A 22,046-nucleotide genomic window follows, 5' to 3' on the forward strand; every position below is an offset into this window, starting at 1 on the left:
TTCATGGGGTCAAACATCAAACGATTCTTTTTATCCATTCCCAACCTCATAACAGGGGCTGCTCAGGAGATGCTGTAAAATCTGGGGGGCGAGCTGGGGGTCCCAAAGCTCCGGGTTTTCCACACCGGCGCTGAGAGCCACGCGGGACAGGCTGAGCAGGTACTGGGTGGTGCCTGGAACATGTGCTGCAGCGGAGGGGCTCGAGACGAGCAGCTCTGAAGCCAAGAGGAGGGACAGCACTTCCCCTCGTAACTCTCTCACCTCACCATCTGAGGGACAGACATGAAAACATCAGGAGTGATTGAATTTATAAGAAAGGCTCAAACTGTTTTAACAGCATGATGTGGAGAATACAACATAAGAATAATTAACCATTAACATTAAAGTTATACTGGGATTTGTCACTAACTCAATAAAGTGAAGTATTTTGGAATTTAGACAGCTTTCTTTGTTCTGTAGGTCAAATATGTAGGGCAGGGTAATCACTATCTCAAAGGCCACATGTGGTGCTTTTGAGCTTTGATAGAAAAACATTAAGGGGGTCATTTATCACGACAAACAGCGACAAAAAAAAGGAAAATAAAACACACCATTTTGTTGCCTTGTTGTGGCGATTCAACATTTGAAAATAACAGTATTAAAAGTGCGATAAATCTGATACAGAATGTTATTAACTGAGCAGCTGATCCACTTTTTTTTTAAGGGCGACAGTGGTGCAGATGGTAGAGCAGGGTCGTCTCATGATCGGAAGGTTGGGGGTTCGAATCCCGCCTCCTGAAGGTGCACATTGTTGTTAAGTCCTTGGGCAAGACACTACACCCACCTTGCATCCAGCATCTGAGTACATTGGTGTATTAATGAGAGCGTGAATGGATGAGCGGATCCTTGCTGTAAAGCTCTTAGAGTGCCTAATGTAGGCGGCACTCACTAAAGCACTATATAAATTGATACCATTTACCATTTTGCTCGTGCTGAGCGTTTTGCACTTGAGCAAACGCTTAATGACCTCCTCAGCGTTTTTGAGAAATCAGTTCCTGTAAATAACCTTTATTCTCAGTCCCACTGAGATTTGAAATCTCATTTCCAGGGGAGTCCTGGCCCCAGAAAGGAGCATATTGTACACATTTTTAAGTACAATAGGTGAAAGCAGTGACAAATGATTAGTTATCTCAACAATTTGTCATTTTTGCATTTTTGTTGATACTTGCAACACTTTTCTGGCTCTTTACAACTTTAATTTGGTCTGAAACAGGACAACGAGGGTCACAGACACTTATTTCAGTATTTAAGTCTGTTTGCTATGAAGGTTATAGTGCTCTATGATTTTCTATAAACAGAACTAATATTACTATGGCAATTACTACTATTTGAACAACACTTACTGATCATTTTGGATGTTCTCTGGGTTGTATTACTCAGAGTGCTGTGTTTTGGCTCTGATTAGACCTCATTGTGTACTGGTTTAGCCTCATTTTAGTCTTGGATTAGAACAGTGTGTAGATCATTGAGACCTGATTTAATGCTTTGTTTTGACATTGTATAGACCTGTTTCCTTTCAAGTTAAGCCCTGATTACTACTGGCTCAGTGTTGAAATTGTTCTACTTAATTCCACAAGACTTAAGTTTGTCCTGATGTGGCCTGGTTTAGTTCTGGTGTGAAAAGTTCTCCCTCGAAAGCTACTCCACCTCTTTACTGTATAGTCAGATCTAGATCCAGCTTTGACAGCCAACTCAATTAGCTTTACAAGTAGAAGTACATACACACACACACGCTCATCGGGGCTTATGAAACTCGATCTGGCCCCAAACTTGACAAAAGAGCGGGATACACTGCATTCCTCCAGAGATGGGCCGAGTTACTGCGGAACCCGATCCTCAAAGGGGGGTCCGCGGGCCAAATAAGCATGGCATAATGGTTATAATAGGGGGCAGAGGAACAGTAATGACACCGCGATGAGGGGAGGGGAAGGGGGCGTCTCGAGCAGGAGAAAGGGAGCGTGTCAAACTCAAAACGGCTGCCTGTCATGGTGCACTGGAGATGAACAACCCCATGCTGTGTGAAAAATGTTTACGTCTTTCCGAGAGACTTTTTTTTTGGGGGGGGGACAGCGTGCTTTGATTATCCTATGAAGTACATGCTAAAGCTGTGTTACGGGCATGCGGAAAGACAGAAGAGAAGCGAGTGAAATCAAACAAAATGCATGAGTAATAGGTTAATAGTTCGAGCTTTTTCAAGTTGGGATAATATTATAACCGCAAGCAGACCACAAGCGTTCAACCTATGTTTTTCTTCCTTTTTATTAACTGGAGCCAATGGTTAGTTCAAGAGACTGTGAGAGTTTTACAGGACTTTGAGTTAAGAATCAGAAACCACTAAATAACAAAGACATCAATGAACACAAACAATAAAATGTCATTAGGTTGAGTAATGTCATTCATTTTGCCGAAATGGACCATGGAGTATTTGGAAATAATACTGTGTAACCCAATTAAAAACGCAGGAGAGAACCGCAAGAAAGTAGCATTTATTCGAGGTCCATTATTCTCTCCATTACGATGACCTCAAAGTCAATCATTCAAAAGTGCGTGCCATAGAACAATATTGACTGCATGTCTTGTAGCATTGTGTAGTACTGATAATTTTATAGTGGTAAAATTTCACTTCTGTAGAAAAAAATATAGTTTACAACAGTGTAGCAGAAAACAGACAAAAAGAAATAATCAATAATTATCAGTATCACCAATGTGTTTAACAGATATTCTTGTGAAAAGATGGTGAGTGTATAAACCATACATTTTAGCATGTTGTGTTTTGTTTGCTTTGTGTTGAAACTAGGGATGCACCGTACCGGTTATCAGAGCCGAGAGCAGAAAAAAATATGATATCGGGTATCGGCTACAAATATCCGATACTGAACCAATACCAGTTTTGGCTCTCGCCGCTTTGTATGCTAAAGGTAGCAGCAACATGCTTAAGCTAATGTCAACTAATCAAGACTGGGACAGAAACTATGATTTGATCACCTTAAGTAGCCTAATAAAATAAAATCAGTGTTTGTATTTTACTGAAATTCAATGGAATGATGTAAAGGAATAACAGATCTAACATACTTGTTTTGCACAAATTGTAACGATCAGATCAATCTCTCTGAGTTGTTCATCTTAACCTAACCTAAATAGCCGGTCATATCTTAACCTCTTACCACCCACCTAAACCAAATGCATTCTGTCCTCTTTTGGCTGTGTAACACCTCAATTTGAAAGCTAAGACCCACAAAACTGATCTTTTTCCTCGCATTGTTGCTGTGTTGTGTCACCTTTTGTATGTTTTTTTTTCTTCATTTTAGTCACATTTTTGTTGAGTTTTTGTGACATTTTTGTTGATTTTTTGTCACTTTTCGGTTGAGTTTTTTGTCACTTTTTGTTGAATTTTTGTTGATTTTTTGTCACTCTTTGGTTGAGTTTTTGTCACATTTTTGTCACATTTTTGTCACATTTTTGTTGCGTTTACATCCTTGTTTTCTTCTCATTTTTTTGTGGCTATTTTGGTGCTTTTTTCCCAACAAGCTTTTTGATTAGGGTAAAGCCAAACTGGAGAAAATGGGATCCGTTCAGGTGGAAGTTAAGAGGTTAATGTAGAAAAGTCCAATTATTTTTGGTTAATGATTTTCCATTACCATTCAGATAGCCTATAATAAGATATAAAATATAATAGATAATATAAGATAGCCTTGTTTTCAATGTATTACTTTTTAAGAAAGTCTCTTGGCATTGGTTAATATTGGATATCATACTCAAACCCCCAAGTATTGGTATTGGTGTCAGAAGAAAAAAATGGATCGGTGCATTTCTAGTTGAAACCAATCTGGCATTTGTCTTTAGTGAGTAAAGTAATCGAGCCAAACATCCAGGTACTTGCAATGATAAACAAGCTGAATCTCTTTTAAACGGACTATCAGTCTGTGGGAGATTTCTGTTGGAAACCATACATTATGTTTTACTTGTGTTTAGAAGGAGATCAGCTAATGCATGGTGTAGTAAAGTGAAGCGGTGCAATATTCAGGACAAAGCAGTCAACGGCCATCATTACACAACAAGAGGTATGGGCTCCAATGCAAAACAGAAACGAGAACTGGTGTGAATGTGTTTATAATGAGGAGAGTAGTTAGTGCAGCCTCAGTAAATGTAAATGTTCTTGTTAAAACCATGTCTGAGATTCTGAGGTCCGATCACAAACAGCCATTGTGCCCCACAGCTGTGTTTATTTAAATCGCTTTAACATGAACGCTCTCATGTGCAAACCTGCTGCTGGACACACTCCAGGCTCCATTAAAAACTGCTCTAAATGAGGTTTGTGGCTGGATTAGAGCGGGACTGAAGACCTTGGATTGCTCAAACACAGGTGTATGACACATGCAGCAGATCACACAAGCTGCAATTCACTGAGTAAGGATTAAAACGATGGATCGCTGCTTTGAACAGGTTTTGAGTTCACAAAAGGCTTTGGATTTGATCTCTAAAGATGATTGACTTGTGTAATATTCCAGAGACTGATGAAAGAAATATTGATGTCTTAGAATAGAAAGTGGCTCTATGGAATGCTTTTAACCTTTTTTTGGCTCCCAATGAGAAGACGAACAAATATGTGTCTAAAAAGCAGTGTGAATTCAATGAAAGGCTTACCTGCTGCTATTGGCATTTGTACCACCAACTACTTGACATGAGACCCACATTTTCACTGAGTTCATAACTGTTATTTACCTGCATCAACATAAATACGTACATTCATAAATACCACACTCTAAAAGTTAGAAAAGTTAAACATGCTTCTCACTGTCACTGATAGGAATGAATTGTATATGTGGCACAGTGATGCAGTAGCAAGCGCACATGCCTCACAGCAAGAATGTCCCGGGATCAAACCGACACTTGCCTTGGCCAAGTACAGTAACACAGTATATTCAAAAATGAACAGCACTTTTCCATACCATTGTATTTCGCCTAAAGGTTTATGTAGCATCGCGAACTGGGCAGTGTTATCATTCCTGCGCAGTGAGAGGCTTTGACAGTTTGACAGGGCAGTTCTGACGGGGCATAATGTTAGTCCATGGTCCATAAAGTGATCCGACTCATGTGCGGGTCATCTGTGAGGGACAGACAGGAGAAACTGACTGTTTGACCGCACGTCAAATATTTAAAGTGAACAGCGCTACAACACCTGGTTCGTATAAACCTGTGCGAACATGTGACCGAAGGGGGCTTCAGGTCGAGATGGGACTCGAAGGTCCAAACTTAAACTGTGAACTTTGGACAGACTTGGGTGGACTCTGTGGAAGATACCAAACTGGTTCAACAGTTTAGTGGAAATATTTATCTCTGACATGTACAAGGGCTCAGATACTTAGTTTGAATGGCTGAAATCATATTTTGAAAGCCCATTATAATAATTTACAATAGCTAAAAGCCAGAGAAGTGCCACTTTCTATAAAGTTAAGCGGCAGTTCGATGGCGCTGTGGCTAGTAGAGAGCAATAGGTTCAAACCCCTGTGTGGCCAGGACTCTGGAAGAGAGACTCTGAATGTCAGTGGGACTTTCCTGCTTTAATAATGGTCAAAGCTTTTCACAAATTGGCTGCAATACATGAGATATAATTTGTCTAAACAATTCAGTTACTAAATCGGACAATTTCATACCGACACATCACACAGAGGACGCAGCACATTAGAGAGACAGGCACGTCCCAAAACGAATCGTGAGCGTAAAAGGTTCTGAAGGCATCTGGACTAGGTTTCAGGGTTAAAAGTCTTCAGTTTTAAAATAATCTCTGGTGACTTTTCCCGAAACAATTTCAGAATGTATTGGTTGTAATTGGATGTTTTGCAAAATGGTAGGTCCTGATCCTGCTCTGTTTAAAAGGTAGGGTTTCATTGTAATGATAGTTAATGTCAGATACAACGGTCATAAGGTTAAACAGCCCCAGTCTCTAGACGGCGCAGTGTCAGATGGTGACTGCAGATGAGTGAGTAGGGGGCAGAAGCTTTGACCGAACTCTCAAAACGGAATATGGGGATGTTCATGTATTTCAAGTAAATCAACATTGACGAGGAGAGCAAACTGTGGCTCGTGAGCTCAACATATATTTGCTTTTCAGCTTGTTCATTTAAACATATTGGTCTAAAAGGTCTTCTATGCATTATATAACGGACTTCATAGACAGCGTTGTCATTCTGTTGTTTGGTTTGTGTCTCAAAGCTGACATATAATACATGATGTTTTGGTGGTACAACAGCGTTGGAATTATGAGTTTTAACATTTTAAAGGGACTATACAGAGTTTAAAAATGTTACAATTATGTATTTCCCTCCCCCTACATGTTATATCCTAATGTGTAGAATGAGGCCAGACCTTTTCACCACAACTGCCTCTAAAATCCTGCACTGTCACTCAAAAAGTTTTACTTCGGGTCCGAAGTGCCGTCATGCACAAGCTTAATATAGAAGCTGCCGTTACACATATGACCTGAGGTGGCAGTAGTGAGTATAAAATGGCAAACTTGCATCTAGCCCCTTTATATAATCCCTATGTATGCTGGCCTTGAGTGCCCTCTGTGGGAAATGACATGCAATAAAAGTGAAAATAAGCTTCCACTTTCAGCTCACGGCATGCAGCAGAACTGATGGTACTATGAGGAACACACTATGAACACAGAACTGCTCAATTTTGTGTTCCCATACAATAAAACCCAGGAAATACAGATCAGCAGTAGAAAAAGAAATGACCAGAGAGAACAGGATTACTCAAAATTGTGTTCATGGTTAAAAGCTCAAAAGGATAGCTAACATTATCTCCTTTACAAATTACAAAAAGGAGGCTCTGAATGAGTAGCTCTAGACTCGCTACAAACCAACTCTATAGGTAATCTTACATCTAAGACTTGGGGAAATGGGGGCTGCCTCCAACATGAGGAAGAAATTGCCATGCAGTTTAATCTAGGCTATAACTTGGCCAATATTTCAAAGGGTTTCTGCCGACTTGTACCCATACTTCATGCTTTAAACCAGCCAAAGACAACTATCCTCAAAGCTCATTTACACCGTTTGCTGCGTCAAGCCACAAGTCCAGACTCTGCACGTGCGCTCACACTTTCTCTCTCTCTCTCTTTTTCTGTGCACAGCTGGATTTCACATCAGCGTCATTACCCAAACTGTGAACAACACGCCCCAGACAGAGTTTGTGTGCGAGACATGCCCCTCTCCCCCTTCTGTCTTTACTGTGCAGCCTGGCCCTCCCTCTCATTAGGCTAAACGACTGCGCGCTGTCCTCTGATATTAACGACAGCCACCGCCTTGTCTGTTCACTTGTGCTAAAAGCAGTTATGGTTTATGGCTAATAATACAATGGCTTTAAAAAGATTAGCCGCAGTACAGGCAGTGCCAGTTTTACACCATATGGTAATAAAAGGCTGGGTGACATGGCAAAACAAACAGAAAACTGTACATTGGGGATTTGTATTTTAAATCTAAGCCTCGCCATATGTAAGTGCTCACATTTGTACGGCACATTTTCACCTCCATAAGACGCTCTTCTCTCATTCACAAGCTTAAACACGAGTGTACACAGTCACTGAAAGTAAGACAGGCGGCAGTGCCTGTAGGATTCAAACATAGGGCTGTGGCATTAGCAAGCATTGCAATCAATCTGCGACCAATTTGTTCATGGTAGTGCATAACTATACTTAAAGCAAATGCAAGTTGGTCATTTTATACTCACTACTGCCACCTCAGGTCTTACGCATGACGGCAGCTTTTATATTAAGCTTTTTGAGTGACAGTGCAGGATTTTAGAGGCAGTTGTGATTAATAGGTCTGGGCTCAGTCTACACATTATGACATTGCTGGAACATGCAGGGGAAGGAAAATACTTAATTTTAACATTTTTAAACTCTGTATAGTGCCTTTAACTACAAAGTTTAGTTGCTATACTTTTTCAACAAGCTAAGGTTATATCATTTTCTCCTAATGGTGATCGAACATTTTCCAAAGACACTGACATCATTCAGTTTTACAGTTAAAGTAAAGGAGAGAAAAAAGAAAGCTTAATGAGAAAAGAAAGAGATTTCTAAAGTTATCAATCCCTCGCTCCCTCCTCCTGGTTAGACCTGAAAGCCTCTCCTAGTTTGCAAAATGAGGAGGGAGAGACAGGGATATTACCCCTTCTCTCCTGATTGGACCTGACAGGCCTGTTCACAGGAAAGCTTGTCTCATTGGTTACAGTGATGGCACCGGGGATTTTAATTAGTTGCTGAGATCCGCAAAGGGAGGGACTTAGAGAAAATATGATTATTTGACATTACTTTTTAACATCAAACTGCAGACCCAGGAGGTCAACTATACACATTTTCTTTAATTTGTAAAACATTTAAACTTACAAACTCACAAAAGATCTCTTTAATATAAAAATAAATAACGATCGTGTTGCACATTTTTCGTTTAGCATTCCTGCACTTTTAATTTCTTAATCTCTATCAACATGTCGATATCCAAATCCAATGGTAATAAATGGAAGAATAAAATAGAAACTGTCTCTTTCCTCAGACCATGACACCTGCTGATGTCATAAGGTGGTGCCCCTATTAGTTATAAAAGATTAGACACGCCTCATTAGACTTCGTCACGATATACTTGCACTACAAGTGATTTCTCCATATACGATGTCAGCAGATGTTTTAAGCTTTATCCCAACTGCATCACTTCTCTCTGTTCTACCACCACAAGAGAATGAGAGTATTTTGCATCCACCATCTAATATGTACACAATATACCATGTTTGGTCCTAAAGTAATTGAAAACAGCCTGCTAAAGCAAAATATAGGACTTTCAAAAGAGAAACGCAACTCTTGGGCGACGGAAGAGAAAATATAGTGAGGACATACAGACGCCACACATAGGAACTTGTTTCATGTTTCAGAAGAAGAAGAAGCGTTCCATAATTAATGGCCATAATGAAAACGCTCGTCATATCAAAGGAGGTGTCTGTCTGTTGAGGCACTCAGTGAATATTTATGGCACACACATCTTAATTTGAGAAGGGTGCGAGCCTCTGTATTTAGAAGAGTCGGGTTTACCAAACTGTCAGACACAAGCAGCAATCTTGTGAATTAAAGTCACTCAAATCTAATTCGGTCACATGCCTTTTCTACATTTCTGAAACACAACAGAGACGGGAATCTGGAAGTTTTGTATTTTGGTTAACATTGTTTTTATATAGTCTATGGAGACGGTGGCTTAGTGGATCGGGCACTGATGGTCATTTGTTCAAACCTGGCACAAAAATACATTATTGCTTGAGTCCTTGGGCAAGACACCAACCATATATAATGCAGACCCCAAAGAGTTCCCGCAGTGGATAAGGTAAGGTTATTTCATTGGTTGACTTTATAGTACTCATGTATGTGGCTCCTTTAGGGATCAAATGCACTTTTATCTTCCTAAATTTTAGTCAGAAGTTTTGAGGTGCACCTTTTCAAGGATAGCCACTACAAACCACATGAGCACTTTTGTCCTTGGTTTTCTTGCAACTCCATAAAGTAGGAATTTTAAGTGGATTTTTGGCTTGTGCAAAGTGCAAATTTTGCTCTGGTCACTGCAAAAGGAAAAAGGTTAACAGGATGCTGAATTTCTGTAAAGGTTGGCCCAAATCACACATTTGGTCCTATTTTACGAAGAAAGTCCAACAGATATTTCAGAATCTCTTTCAGGTGAGTTTTAGCCCAAGGTGGGACCCTATAGTGCATGTTTTGAAATCAGAGCACTCCGGAAAGGAAACTTACACAGACATGGGAAGAACATGCAAACTCCACAAACTCCGCTAATACACACACAGTTGCTTTTCCCTGGCATGGAAAAACAAAATAGGTGTAAACTATTAATAAACATCAAACGCAGCAGATTTCCATTTACACCGTGCACACAGAGACAGAAAAGAAAGGAAAGATAAAACCGCGTCCAGCAGAGGGGCACTTTTATGGTCCACGTGCTTCTAATGGAGAAACACATCCACTGCCAGGTACCAACCACTCTGCCGCTGTTAATGGAACAGACCTACGTGAACCAGGCCCTGTTAAAACCGGAGGTTATCATGTAAAAGTCAACTTCACAGATCTAAATTACTGAAAGTCATTTACGACTATTTAAACCTGTTTACTCCGTGAGGGACCTGTGGCTTTGAAGGTCGGATTATCTGCTTGGTCTTACAGACGGCTCCGAAAATTTAAGAGACCACAGCATTTCGGTTTTAATCACCCCCTCTGAGAGTAGACTTACATGTGTCCCAGGTCAATGTCTGGTAAATTCTTTCACACACCTACCTCTGCTTTATGGGCTCCCAGACGCAAAAAATACCACAAGAAAGAGGGGTATAAAACTACAAGAAAGGCTGCAAAATTCATATCGCGATCAAATCAAAAGCGCAATATAATGACTGCTCAGATTGTCATTATTTAGTTAAGCACTAAACAACCTGTCTCCTACATAACCGGCTAACCTCCAAACATGACCTGAAAAGCATGTAATTGTTAGTTTTCCAGTAAATGGGACTGTAATGTGTGCGCAGCAAACTGAATCGAGGTCATTTAAAAAATAATCGTATTTAGGGTCAAAAGATAAGATAAGATCTTTATTGATCTCACAATGGAGAAATTAACTTGTTACAATACTTGTGAATAAATAAGAGTACATTTTCTGTTTTTAGGTGTTTTAGGGCCAAAGCACAACATTGCTCCAAATGCATGTGAGCCGCCATGTTTGTTTTTATACAGGAAACATCTGGTGGTTTCTCCACCTGTCAATCTTTCACTCGTCGCCCGTCGGGGATCGTAGATAGGTTTGGGCCTTGGGTAGTTAACGTTCTCCTATACTGCACAAGGAAATGCTTTTTTTATAATGAAAAAAAAGTGACTGAGTTGGAAGTCCTTCCTAATCATTTTAACACAAGTATATTTTATATCTTTATAACATTTATACTATTCACTATTATACTATTGGGCGCACAAATAAGAATTGTGCCCGCCCCTTTTCTCCAATCAGTTAACATAGTACTGGAGAAGCCCAGATAAAATGAGTTACTACACGAAAACAAAGCTGTTTTTAGGCCGTGCAGAGAAACGGTGCAGCGTTGACTTGTTGGTGCAAATAAACATTGGACATTTTACACAAATCAATCTACTAAACATCAGATTTTAGCGGCAAAATGTCTCCCTAGTTCTTGACAAGGCAAAAAAAGGCAAAAGTGGGCGGAATAAACGGAATTAACTTTTCAAAACCAACAGTTTATTTTAATACATTTATTTGTCGACCTTATACCTTTTAATGTTTCACTGAATGGTTTCTAATTTCGATCTCTTGTAATTTTGCATTCTATTATGTCTTTTATACCTGTACCTGTGACCTTGAGATGTATTGAGAGGCACCTATGAAAAAACATGCATTGTTTTTAAGTCACACACACAAAACCTTTTTCCCAAAATTGCAAAAAATGAGTAAAAACTAAAAGGGATAAAAGTGAAGAAACGAAAAGATTTTCAGTTGTGTCTAGCTTAACTTTATATCTCAGAACGTAGCCTGAGTGGCAAAGAAAGCTGCAAAGGTAAATTAAACAACGGCTGAGGTGTGCGGGTTAAAAGAAGAGCCACTTGTTTGGTTATGTAAGGGGCCGGCTTGTTTTGAGAAATCCTCGGTATTTCCACTGTCAAGAAAGAGCGGCATATGCGCAGCACATGGCCTGGGCTGAAAACACAGGCACCTCCTCCTCTGCTCCTCTCTCTCCACCTTTTCCCCCCTCTCCCTCTCTACAGTTGGGTCTTTCCTTCTCTTCCTCTGCTCCATGAAGTGGGTCAGAGGCGCGATCCTACCATCTGTCAAACACATCCAGGGTCTCGCATTCCTCCAGACACTCGAATGCACACGCTCCAAGTGAAGTGTCCGAGACTTCTGTCAACAATTGGGCTAAAAGCAGGCGGGCGCTGGTGGACAAACGGCGTGCAGTCTGTTGTGCACCGCTCAAAGTCTCGTTCAGAGCAAATGGAGGAGAGACAGTTGGTGGCAAAGAGCTGACATCAGCAAAAAGAGAAACAAGAGGAGGAGAGGACGGCAGGTGATGAAGGACAAACGGCAGTCTTTGTCTTATCCATGGGTTTCAAATGTGGTCAAATTAACCGTAGCAATAGCAAGAAACATTTCTAAACCGTGTCATTCAAAAGGTCAAAACTGTTGTTGTCCATAACAGAAAAAGTACTATGTTTGAAAGAAATGTTTTCCATGAAAAATTTAAAGAAGAACTAAGTAACTTGTTTACCTTAAAGGGGTTATACGGAGTTTAAAAATGTTGAAACTAATTGCTCCAGCAATGACCTAATGTGTAGAATGAGCTCAGACCTATTCACCACAACTGCCTCTAAAATCCTGCACTGTCACTCAAAAGGTTGTTACTTCGGGTCCGAAGTGCCGTCATGCACGAGTTTAACAGAGACTGCAGTTACGTGTAAGACCTGAGGTGGCAGTAGCGAGCACTAAATGACCAACTCTCATCTAGTCTCTTTAATAAATCCTTTCCGAAGTCCCTCTGGGGGTAATACAAGTGTTAATGGGATGATTGGGGGTCTTTCATCTCCCCCAGTGTCTCTGGCCAGAAAACCACCCTTGCAACTTCACTGCCACCGAAGCGGAAGCCCCAATACACACTAATGGAATCACGAGGAAGAAGCTAACAGGCTAACGGGCAAAGCTAGATGCAGGCTAGCGCCACTTAAACAGTATACAGCCAAGTTTGAGTGAAAAAAAATATCTCCATTGTGTAATTGGATGTACAATATCTCTCTCTCCCTTTGTCTTTTATGCCAGCGTAGTTTTTAATCTCATGGACAGTTAATGAGTAAAAAACTGCAACATGCTACAACACCTGCTGTGGCGCTTATGGCCTCGAGGGGCATGAGTTACTTAGTAGTGCTTTAAAACTGCTCCAAACCTTTTTTGTATTGCCAGATTTTGATTAGAAAAATAATAATTCTGACAAAAAGTACATCTTTAGTAAAGACTCATGACAAAAAGGCTCCTAGAAGGGCAGACTGTCATGGTGTCCTCGAGCAAAGCACGTCCTCCCCTTGCCTGAGTGATTATAGTGAGTGAATAATGTTGGCAGTGGGGTCGATGGAGCAGACTGACAACCTCACCTCCATCAGCCTACCCCAGGGAGGCTGTGGTTACAATGGTAACTTTCCACCACCGAGTATGTGGTACTATAACAACCTGTGACTGAATTGGAAAGCGGTTTGAGAGAGTTCAAGAGACTTTGAGGACTTTCACATATGACAGACAATCAAAGGTCACACTAGGTTTACCACAAAATTATCCATTGAGAACAAAGTGTTGAGCATCTTTTTACAGCAGCCGTTGGCATTTTTATTGAAGCACATAGATCATGTTGCAATAAAAAAATAAACGGTGGAAAAGTCAGCACTCACCTTCCAACAAGCTGATATTTGGTCCACACAGACTGACCAGGACGTCCAGAAACGCTCCTCTGGTCACGAGACAGCGGTTCTGCCTGAAGACAAAACTTAGCTGTGGTTATTTGTATTTGAAACAGGTATTGAACTGGATTAAGATTGTCTAAAAATATCTATAACTTATTGAGTTCTTTCAAAATTTATGGGCTAAGTAATTTATGCCTAATTTCAGACCAAAGGGGAGAGAAGCCTTTTATTGAAAATCTATGAATGCAACGCTTTCAGATATATGACGTGGGAGACATCGCCTAATCTGCGGTGATGATCTGCCTTACTTTCAAAATGATTAAATTCACATCAAGCGCAATCCCGTGTCTTCACCACAGAATATTAGTTCATTGCCTAAATTGCACTCAATGGCTCTTCTTCTGAGGTCTGATGGAATAAATGTGATCTCTATGACGTGGTTTGGAGTCCTCTGATCACCACACCACTGTTCTCACTGCAGCGAATTTTGGAGATTTAGGAGAAGGGCCGCTTATTAGAAGACTTTTATTTTTTTCTTGGAGCTTTTCAGAAAATTCGAAAAATAACACAGCACACGAGATTGATATCAAGTATTGCACTTGCTTACTGTATACAGGTGAAACTGTGAAACTAATATATGATAGACTCATTATATGCAAAGTGAGATATGTATAGACTTTATTTGTTAGAATTTTGATTATCATGGCTCAGCTTGTAAAACCCCAAAATAAAAATCTCATAAACAAATAAAGGCTTGACATATGTCACTTTTCATGTAATCAGTCTATATCATACATTAGTTAAAAAAAAGGAAACAACAACCTAAACACACAGCACAATATTCTCCAGCCCTTGGTGATTTCGGTTGTGCACTGCTCCTTGTCATAGAAGGCAGAGTTGAATGAAGAAGACTAACTTCCTTCACGACAAAGGGAAAATCGTCCGAAATTGAATCACTTCCACAATAAAAATACAAATTTACACTAAATAATTATAAGCCCTTTGACAGAAAGTCCTGGCTTCAAATACTTCCACGTTTGCTTTGCCCGATTCGGTTAGATCTCAGAAGGTTGTATCACTTTCTGTGTGAAGTTTGCAAATTTTCGTGGTGCCTGTGTAGGTTTCCGCCCAGTGTCGTGGTTTCCTCACTACTAAAAACTGTACAACAGGCGAGGATCAATGAGAGTGTGTTTGAGAATATGAGTGTGGGACAATGGATGCAAATCAGCCCATGGCTACAATTTGGTGTGATGTGTTCACACCACAGACATATTATTAATAGACCATCATTCAAAAAGGGCATAAGGGCGGGATCTTCGTTAGTGCAGCTCCAATGCAAACAGTCCGGCCCTCATTAGTACGAGATTTCTAAAATAAAAAAAAAAAACAGCCTGGTTTCATTAACTGTAACTAACATATATATATAGCTGTAGAAAGTTTAGGAAAATTTAAAGTTGTTTTTAACATGTCTAAAGTGCAATGCATTCCAATGGGTGCTAGCGGCTATATGGAGGTAATACAGCAATGGCAGCCCTAGTGTTGTCAGCAGCCAGCGGCCATTGGTTCACCCGCACAAACATGCACTTTTTTTAAGTTCAGGAGCCCTTGAAAAAGAGATGGTTCTTCTCCAGGGGACTATCCGTGAAACAAATTGAATTGAATGGGTGAAATAAGAAATTCTAGTGATTATTCTACTTTCCTATGATTCAGTTCATGGTGCATTTTTTAGACAAATCCAGGAGCATTAGAAGGACACAATGAAATATTTATGACTAAACTATTACATGGATCACAAGCACATCAGAATAAGACGAGTAGATCTCAACTACAGCATTGACATATTATGTAACTTGCTGATTGTGATCAAACTTGCTGTCCTAGTTAACCTTACTATTTCTATGGCATCTGACACAAAACAAACCTAAACTGCTGTACTGGATCATCTGCTGAGGGGACGAGATGTGAGTGGGGTGTGTGTGTTTTGGTTCGTGCAAGGCACTTTGAAGCTGAGAATATGGGACGTTCACATGAGGCGCCCACAGCTGCGTCTGAGCGGAGCACAAGGGCCGAACAGAGGAGGGCCTGTGCACATCACCGTTACAACGCTTTCTACAAATACTACTGAGGTGCGTGTTTAATTAATAGGAAACTGTAAAAGTATTGCGGAGTTACTTTCAATAAGGATAAGACACATGTTTGTTTATTTGTCTATATTGCAACTGTTGTCTTGCATTCTTACTCACAAACCCATTGTTATTCATGCACCGGTGTGCAAGGACACAAAGACGACGTGCACTGGTCAGAGCTGGGATTAAACAGTCAACCTTTTCGATCCGCGGATGAATGCTCCATCCACACTGAGGCTTTCACGCACCAATCTCAAAGCAATTGGTTCCTCATTTGGACACTAGTCAGGCCAGACCTTCCGTAGCGTCTGAGATAAGATAAGATCGAGCTTTCTCAATGTAGTATGGCTGCGTAATGTGTTAATGATAATGATAAACTGTATCTTGTATTGGCTTTGAAACAAAAGAGATAACTGCCTGGAGTCAAGCTCAACATTACAGGAAATCATCATGCTTTTAAATCAAAAACACTTCCTATAACTGCCTGACAAGAACCAGGAAATACGACCATATTAGTCCAGTGCTTCGGTCTCTGCACTGGCTTCCTGACACTCAAAGAATAGAATTTAAAACAGCTCTGCTTGTGTACAAGTCTTTTCATGGTTTAGCGCCAAAGTACATCTCTGACATGTTAGAGCCGTAAGAACCATCTCGGGCCCTGAGAACTTCAGGGAGGGGCCTCCTGGTGGTTCCCAGAGCCAATAATAAACACGGTGAGGCTGCGTCTCAGTTTCATGCAGCTAAAATCTGGAAGAGTCTTCATGAGGATGTGAGACAGGCCTCAACCCTGACAATGTTCAAATCCAGGCTGAAAACAGTTCTATTTGCCCGCGCATATGACTGAAAGTATTTTATCTGCACTCTTGCCTTTTACTGTAATTGATTAATTTTATGTTGATGTTTTCATTGATTTTATCTATTTTCTTGTAATTCTCTTTTCAACTGTGAAGCACTTCGAATTGCCTTGTGTATGAATAGTGCTCTACAAACGAACTCGCCTTGCCTTCCTTAAGCTAGAGGTAATTTGAAAAAGTATGGACTGCGATTGAAAGTTTCTCTGCCAACAGATGTCGTGCAAATGAGGAAAAATACAAATTGCCCAAAAGGTCTGTGTTGATGACGCTGTGGTAAATCCCCCCCCCCTCCAAGATAAATAAAGAGACAGTGAAAGTATTAACAATGTCAAAAGTTGGTCGAATCACAAGCTGCTTTCACAGCTTTACAGAGCAGCTGCCAGCTCTTAAAACATCTCCCTTACATTGCTTTGGATTATGACCTAATGATCTGCCAGCATTAGCTCACATCCACACCACCCCCCATCCGGAATATCTCCCCTTTAACCGCACGCAGTCACAGCGAGAGTCTCCTGGCTACCATCCAACTTCCTCAATTTGTAATCTAATCAAGACGCACACGACTTTTTTATTTATTCACTAATCGGGGGATCATTGACCAGCTGACCTCCAAAATAATAATCACTGTCACCGCATTAGGTCGATAGTAAGAATTTGAAACACATCTTCACAGTGTGTGTATGGACTTTGTGCGTGTAATTTTTAATATGGTGGTGATGAAAGGATGACGTCAGGGCTGCACACTGTCCCCCTTGTTCTCCGCTGCTCTTGTGGCTTCTGGCTGCACTGCGGTCGTACCCTTGATTGAGCGCACACATAAACTCAACACTTGCCACACACGCTGCTCAGGCCTCGCTGCACGGCTGGAGGCTTAAAGGGATTAGACGGGCTATTTTTAATTTTATATATTGAACAACATTATGGAATAGCATTACATTGAGTGCCAAAACAGACCATAGCAGCTCCTGAAGGGTTTGGTAAAAGATGTAAAACAGAAGTGGCTCAGAGGCAGAACATCTGTCGGCAAAAATATAGAGGTCGGCGGTTAGCGAGAGCAGACTGCTGTTGTGTCCCTGGGCAAGACACGCCACCTTCACTTCACTGTCTGTGTACACTGGTGTGTGACTGAGAGTGCTTATGAGTGTGATTGCAAGACAAAGGATGATGCAAGTTATCCTCAATATTGCTACTTCCTTCAAATACCTACACTCATTATCAAACTACATACCAAAGCGACTTGTCGTGTCATGCAGGAGACAGAATGTGCAACCCTGGAGGCTGCGCAAATCCATACAATAAACACGACATGCACATCAGGGTTATGAAAATTCACCTGTCGCTCCATAAAACCAGCAGCCTTGGCGGGACGAGGGTGTTAATTCCCAACACTGGGTTGAAGTCATGAAGTCACAAGTTCAAATTGGCAAAATACTAAAGGATTCATAATTCCGCAGTTTAGTAATGAATTTACAAACAATTTTCCAGGAGAACGACGGTTCTTAAGTAAGCTTCATCAATATAGAGCTTTCCACAGAGCTTGCAGTTATTTAGGTCATAACATTATCTCTCCATTGGGTGGTGTTATATATAGATTAGAACCTGCTAACACTGCAGTTTAGAAAGTTTATAAGGCAAGTAAAAAGGGCTATGTGTCACCAGCAGTCCCCAAACCTCAGACTGAGAACCACTGCTTTACTCTGTCCTCTGACCTGCCTTAGATCTCGGGACGTCCTGGTCAGTGATCAAACAGAGCGGCTGCAGATTCGGTCGGGCGGGCAAGAATCCGCCTCGTCATGTTAATAAAAGCTCATCAGTGCGATCGAGCGGACTGCGTTATCTGCTTAGGCACCAAATTTGACCTCCCACCGGCGGCGGGGGGCCTGAGCGCTAATCTGCGCCCGATCTTGAGGCCTGGGTCCTGGGGTGAGAGGTGCTAGAGGTGGGGGGGGGGGGGGGGGGGGGGGGAGGTGTGGAGCAGTGGGGGGCTGGCAGATGGGGCAGCGGGCGGTCTCTTTGAAACAGGAGCCAGCGCGGGACATGGAACGGACATGGCCAAGGAGGGTTTGTACATCGGGACAAGGGGCTGTATTCTTCCACTTATCTGTGTGCGGGGCTTAAGTTACTGTGGAGAGAGACACGTGCACCGACGGATGGAGGGCTGTGCTCATACAGGCCGCCTTTTGAAGCTGATATGACAAGTTATCAGCAGGGAGCTTGGGGCAGTATCTCAACATCTGACCGAGAGGGAAAATTTAGCGTCGCTCAAAGCTCAGGGGGAAGTGTACAAAATGGCCTATTCATTCGTGACTAACATTTTATTCTACATTTAAACATCTTTGTATTTGATTCTGATTCGGACACATAAGCCGACTGAGTTATATTTGATTTCTCTCTCTCTGCTAAACAACTCAGCTATATCAAGTCAAGTTTATAGATGCATCTCCATTTTGTGCATCAAATGATTGAGTTGAAACCAATCGATCAATATTTCTGTAAAAATAATAAAGTAAAGAGTAAGCGAAGTAATTACCAAAATAAAAAATCACCATCTGGATTTAACTAAATATTAGAGTGTGTGACCTTTGCCGACTTTTTTTTGGGTCAGACCGTGTATAGTGTTTCAAATTAAGCGTGGCTGTGCACCACAATTGCTTTGCTCTGCACTCTTAAAACCAAAGTTTACTTTTTGTTTGTTTTTTAATGCATTTGATCTAACCGTCAAAGATGCTGGGACAAGCTGTCTTCTTCATTCTTCAGATCTGAGCCAGGACCCCGGTCAGGAGGAGATTAGTCTATTGTACCCACAGTGTGTGCTCATTGATGGTGGAAACATGAGTAACCAGGGGAAACACCACAGGGAGAACATGCAAACTTCACACAGCGAGCCCTGCTTGTATAGGGATCGATTCTACGACTTTTTGGTGTGACTGCCAACAATTAAGAACCAGCATTTGATGATGTGAAAGCCATTTGTATACACCAAAGAAATAAGGCAACCATTTTGTTACTTCTCTTTGATTATTTTATGTACTTGTGTCCATCTAAACATACCGTGAAGCGATCCAAATGCGCTGACGTAGACCGGAGCCAATGCCGTTTGCAGATGGGAGGGGTCTGTGAGAGTCCGACTGGAAGGAACGCAGCAGAAACAGCACCTGCAAACGCAACAAAAATACATCATTCATACAGGCAGGTCCAACTTCTGTATAACCAAATGCTGCAGGTAAGAAATACAGAATCAAAGTAACATGACAAGAGTCAGATTAGGTGTCACCAAAAATAGTCGAGTGGTATTTTTGGTGCATCACTGAACTAAGTTGAGGTAAATCAATTGCAATTGCAAATGCTATAGACACCAGACCTATAGTGAGATGACTCTTGTTGTGATATTGGGCCCTACAAAACCAAATCACATTGGATAGTTTAAGTTAAGGTGTACAAGTAGCATGGACATCAATGGGGATCAGGATCCCCCCATGGAGTCGGGAGCCCTGGTTGGGATCAATGGGCGAGGAATGCACTTGTCTTTGGTCCTCAAACCAGGAGCTGACATCACTGCAATACCACCCCCTGGTGGCCAGGGCAACTCCAAAAGACACTTATTAAAAAGGATTCCAATGGAGTCTTTGCACCTCCCAAACACCGCTTAAGAGTCTGGCTCCAAGGACCCACGTGACAATGTTGGGCAGGGTATCATATTTTGAACCACGCTGGTTTTTGACCTTTAGAATATAAAAGCTTAAGCCTTACACTTTGAGAGGCTCTGAAGCACAGTGGAGGCTTATAGCTACACAGCCCGCCTCACGGGGCAGAGTTTCCCTCCTTTTTGTCCTTTTTAGGAACAAAAGGAGTAATTGATGTAAATGGAGAGGAATGAGCACAAGAGGTCAATCAATATCAAGTCCATGGGTGAGATTCCAAGATGATTTCACAATGAAAAAAAGATGCCATTGTATTTTTGTTTTGTTTTTGAAACAGTTTATTTTGATAATTGTAAAATCCAGTCAAATATCAAAATAAACGGTTTGAAAATATGTTACAAACTCAATTCAAATGTTTTGCTGTCCTAAAGTAACATACTTTGGTGCATGGAGTAGTGGATGACCACAGTGCAGCCCTGGGGATCCGTCTCCATACTTTGAGCTAGGTGCATTCATGGCCAGGAGAACGTAGCAGGCGGAAAAGCACACTGTGCGTATATTAGGGGCAATTAAGGTGAAGTGTCGAAATAGGTAAGTGGTAATCTAAACTCCACAAACAGTAGCTTCAAAGGGTCAAAACATGTGCTTCAAATTCCTCATGGGACAACTTGTAGTAATGTAGATAGTGTTTCACCGCCTACATTAGAGGCATGCGCGGAGATGCCAGGCTGTGACTCATGTACTGTCTAAAAGTGTCTTGGATGCTCCACAAACAGACTGAAGTCATGGCAGTGGGACCATGGGTGGAGATCAGGAGCCTTGGAGCCAACTTCACAGTGGCCTGAAGCTACAAGGTCGTGGGTTCAGATAGGGGCTTGTTTTCTTTGCGTGTGTGGATTTCCATTGAATGACCCAGTTTCCTTTCACGACCAGAAACATCCACTTTTGGTAAAACTGACGCGCCGAGGATGGAAGTATATTGTACAGCTTGTCTATATGTTTGGAGTTTGTGGTCAGTGTTGATTTGCCCGCAGAGAGATGTCTGGCTCTAAACTCCTCCAAGATGTTGTTGGGAATTAGTGTTTCAGGAAATCCTCAAAGCCTTACTCTTTATACTTCAAAGACCAATTACAGTACCAGGGCGAATATGAACATTAAATGAATACACGCAAAAACAAAAATAAACTTCTCTTTGTGAAGCAAGTTTTGAGATTGTGTTGACACTACCCTTTGCGATTAAAACAGCAATAAAAAATAGGATACTTATCGTTAAAAGATTAAAACCAAAGGGTACAGGACAAATAAAATAGAAAGTAAATTAAAATAAATTCAGCTGCCATATAAATTTGCTTCTAGCCTGGTTTTAAAGGGCCTATATCATGCAAGATCAACTTTTTGGAGCTTTTAGCCATGTTGTTATGCTATTTCCTTATCAAAAACACCCCCAGAGTGATTTTTGGCTTCATTCACGCAGTTCTCAGCAATCCTCCTGAATCCTGCTCTCTGAGCAGCTGCTCCACCCTCTGCTGGAAAACCACTGAGTTGTGACACTCTGACGTTTTTGACGTCATAGTGTCAAACAGGAAGAGCACAACTTCTGTAATGTAATGCCTTACGCTCTTTCTAAACTATTCTGGACACGACTGTTCTTTTTTCTTACCTAAAGATAATGTCACGGAGAAAAGCGTTTGGTGCAGGACTTTTTTCAACCTTCCTAAAGAAGAGGCCACTCGCCAGAAGTTGGCATTTCTTTCCTGGATTCAGCGACTATCACCACAATAGTGTTTTTCTGTGACTGTCTCCTGATGGATGATGTGAATCTTCTCAAAGTGGGTTAACTTTTATAACCAACGCGAGTCTCCGATCTGATGCAGAGGCCAGGACAGAGCGATGGTGA

The 22,046-nt window shown here is 41.3% G+C and overlaps 1 protein-coding gene across 1 annotated transcript in view; it reads right to left on the minus strand.

The window, feature by feature from the left end:
• Positions 1-22,046, minus strand: part of thada (THADA armadillo repeat containing) — a 133,232-nt gene that overhangs the window by 37,294 nt on the left and 73,892 nt on the right. The window contains exons 29-31 of the mRNA XM_079560560.1: positions 19,560-19,663; positions 13,517-13,599; positions 46-269 (exon numbers count right to left, since the gene is read on the minus strand). Of these exons, the coding sequence (XP_079416686.1) occupies positions 46-269; positions 13,517-13,599; positions 19,560-19,663 (411 nt within the window). The remainder of the gene's footprint in view (positions 1-45; positions 270-13,516; positions 13,600-19,559; positions 19,664-22,046) is intronic.

Source organism: Gobius niger, assembly GCF_951799975.1.
Source record: "Gobius niger genome assembly, chromosome: 7".
Classification (NCBI taxonomy): Eukaryota; Metazoa; Chordata; class Actinopteri; order Gobiiformes; family Gobiidae; genus Gobius; species Gobius niger.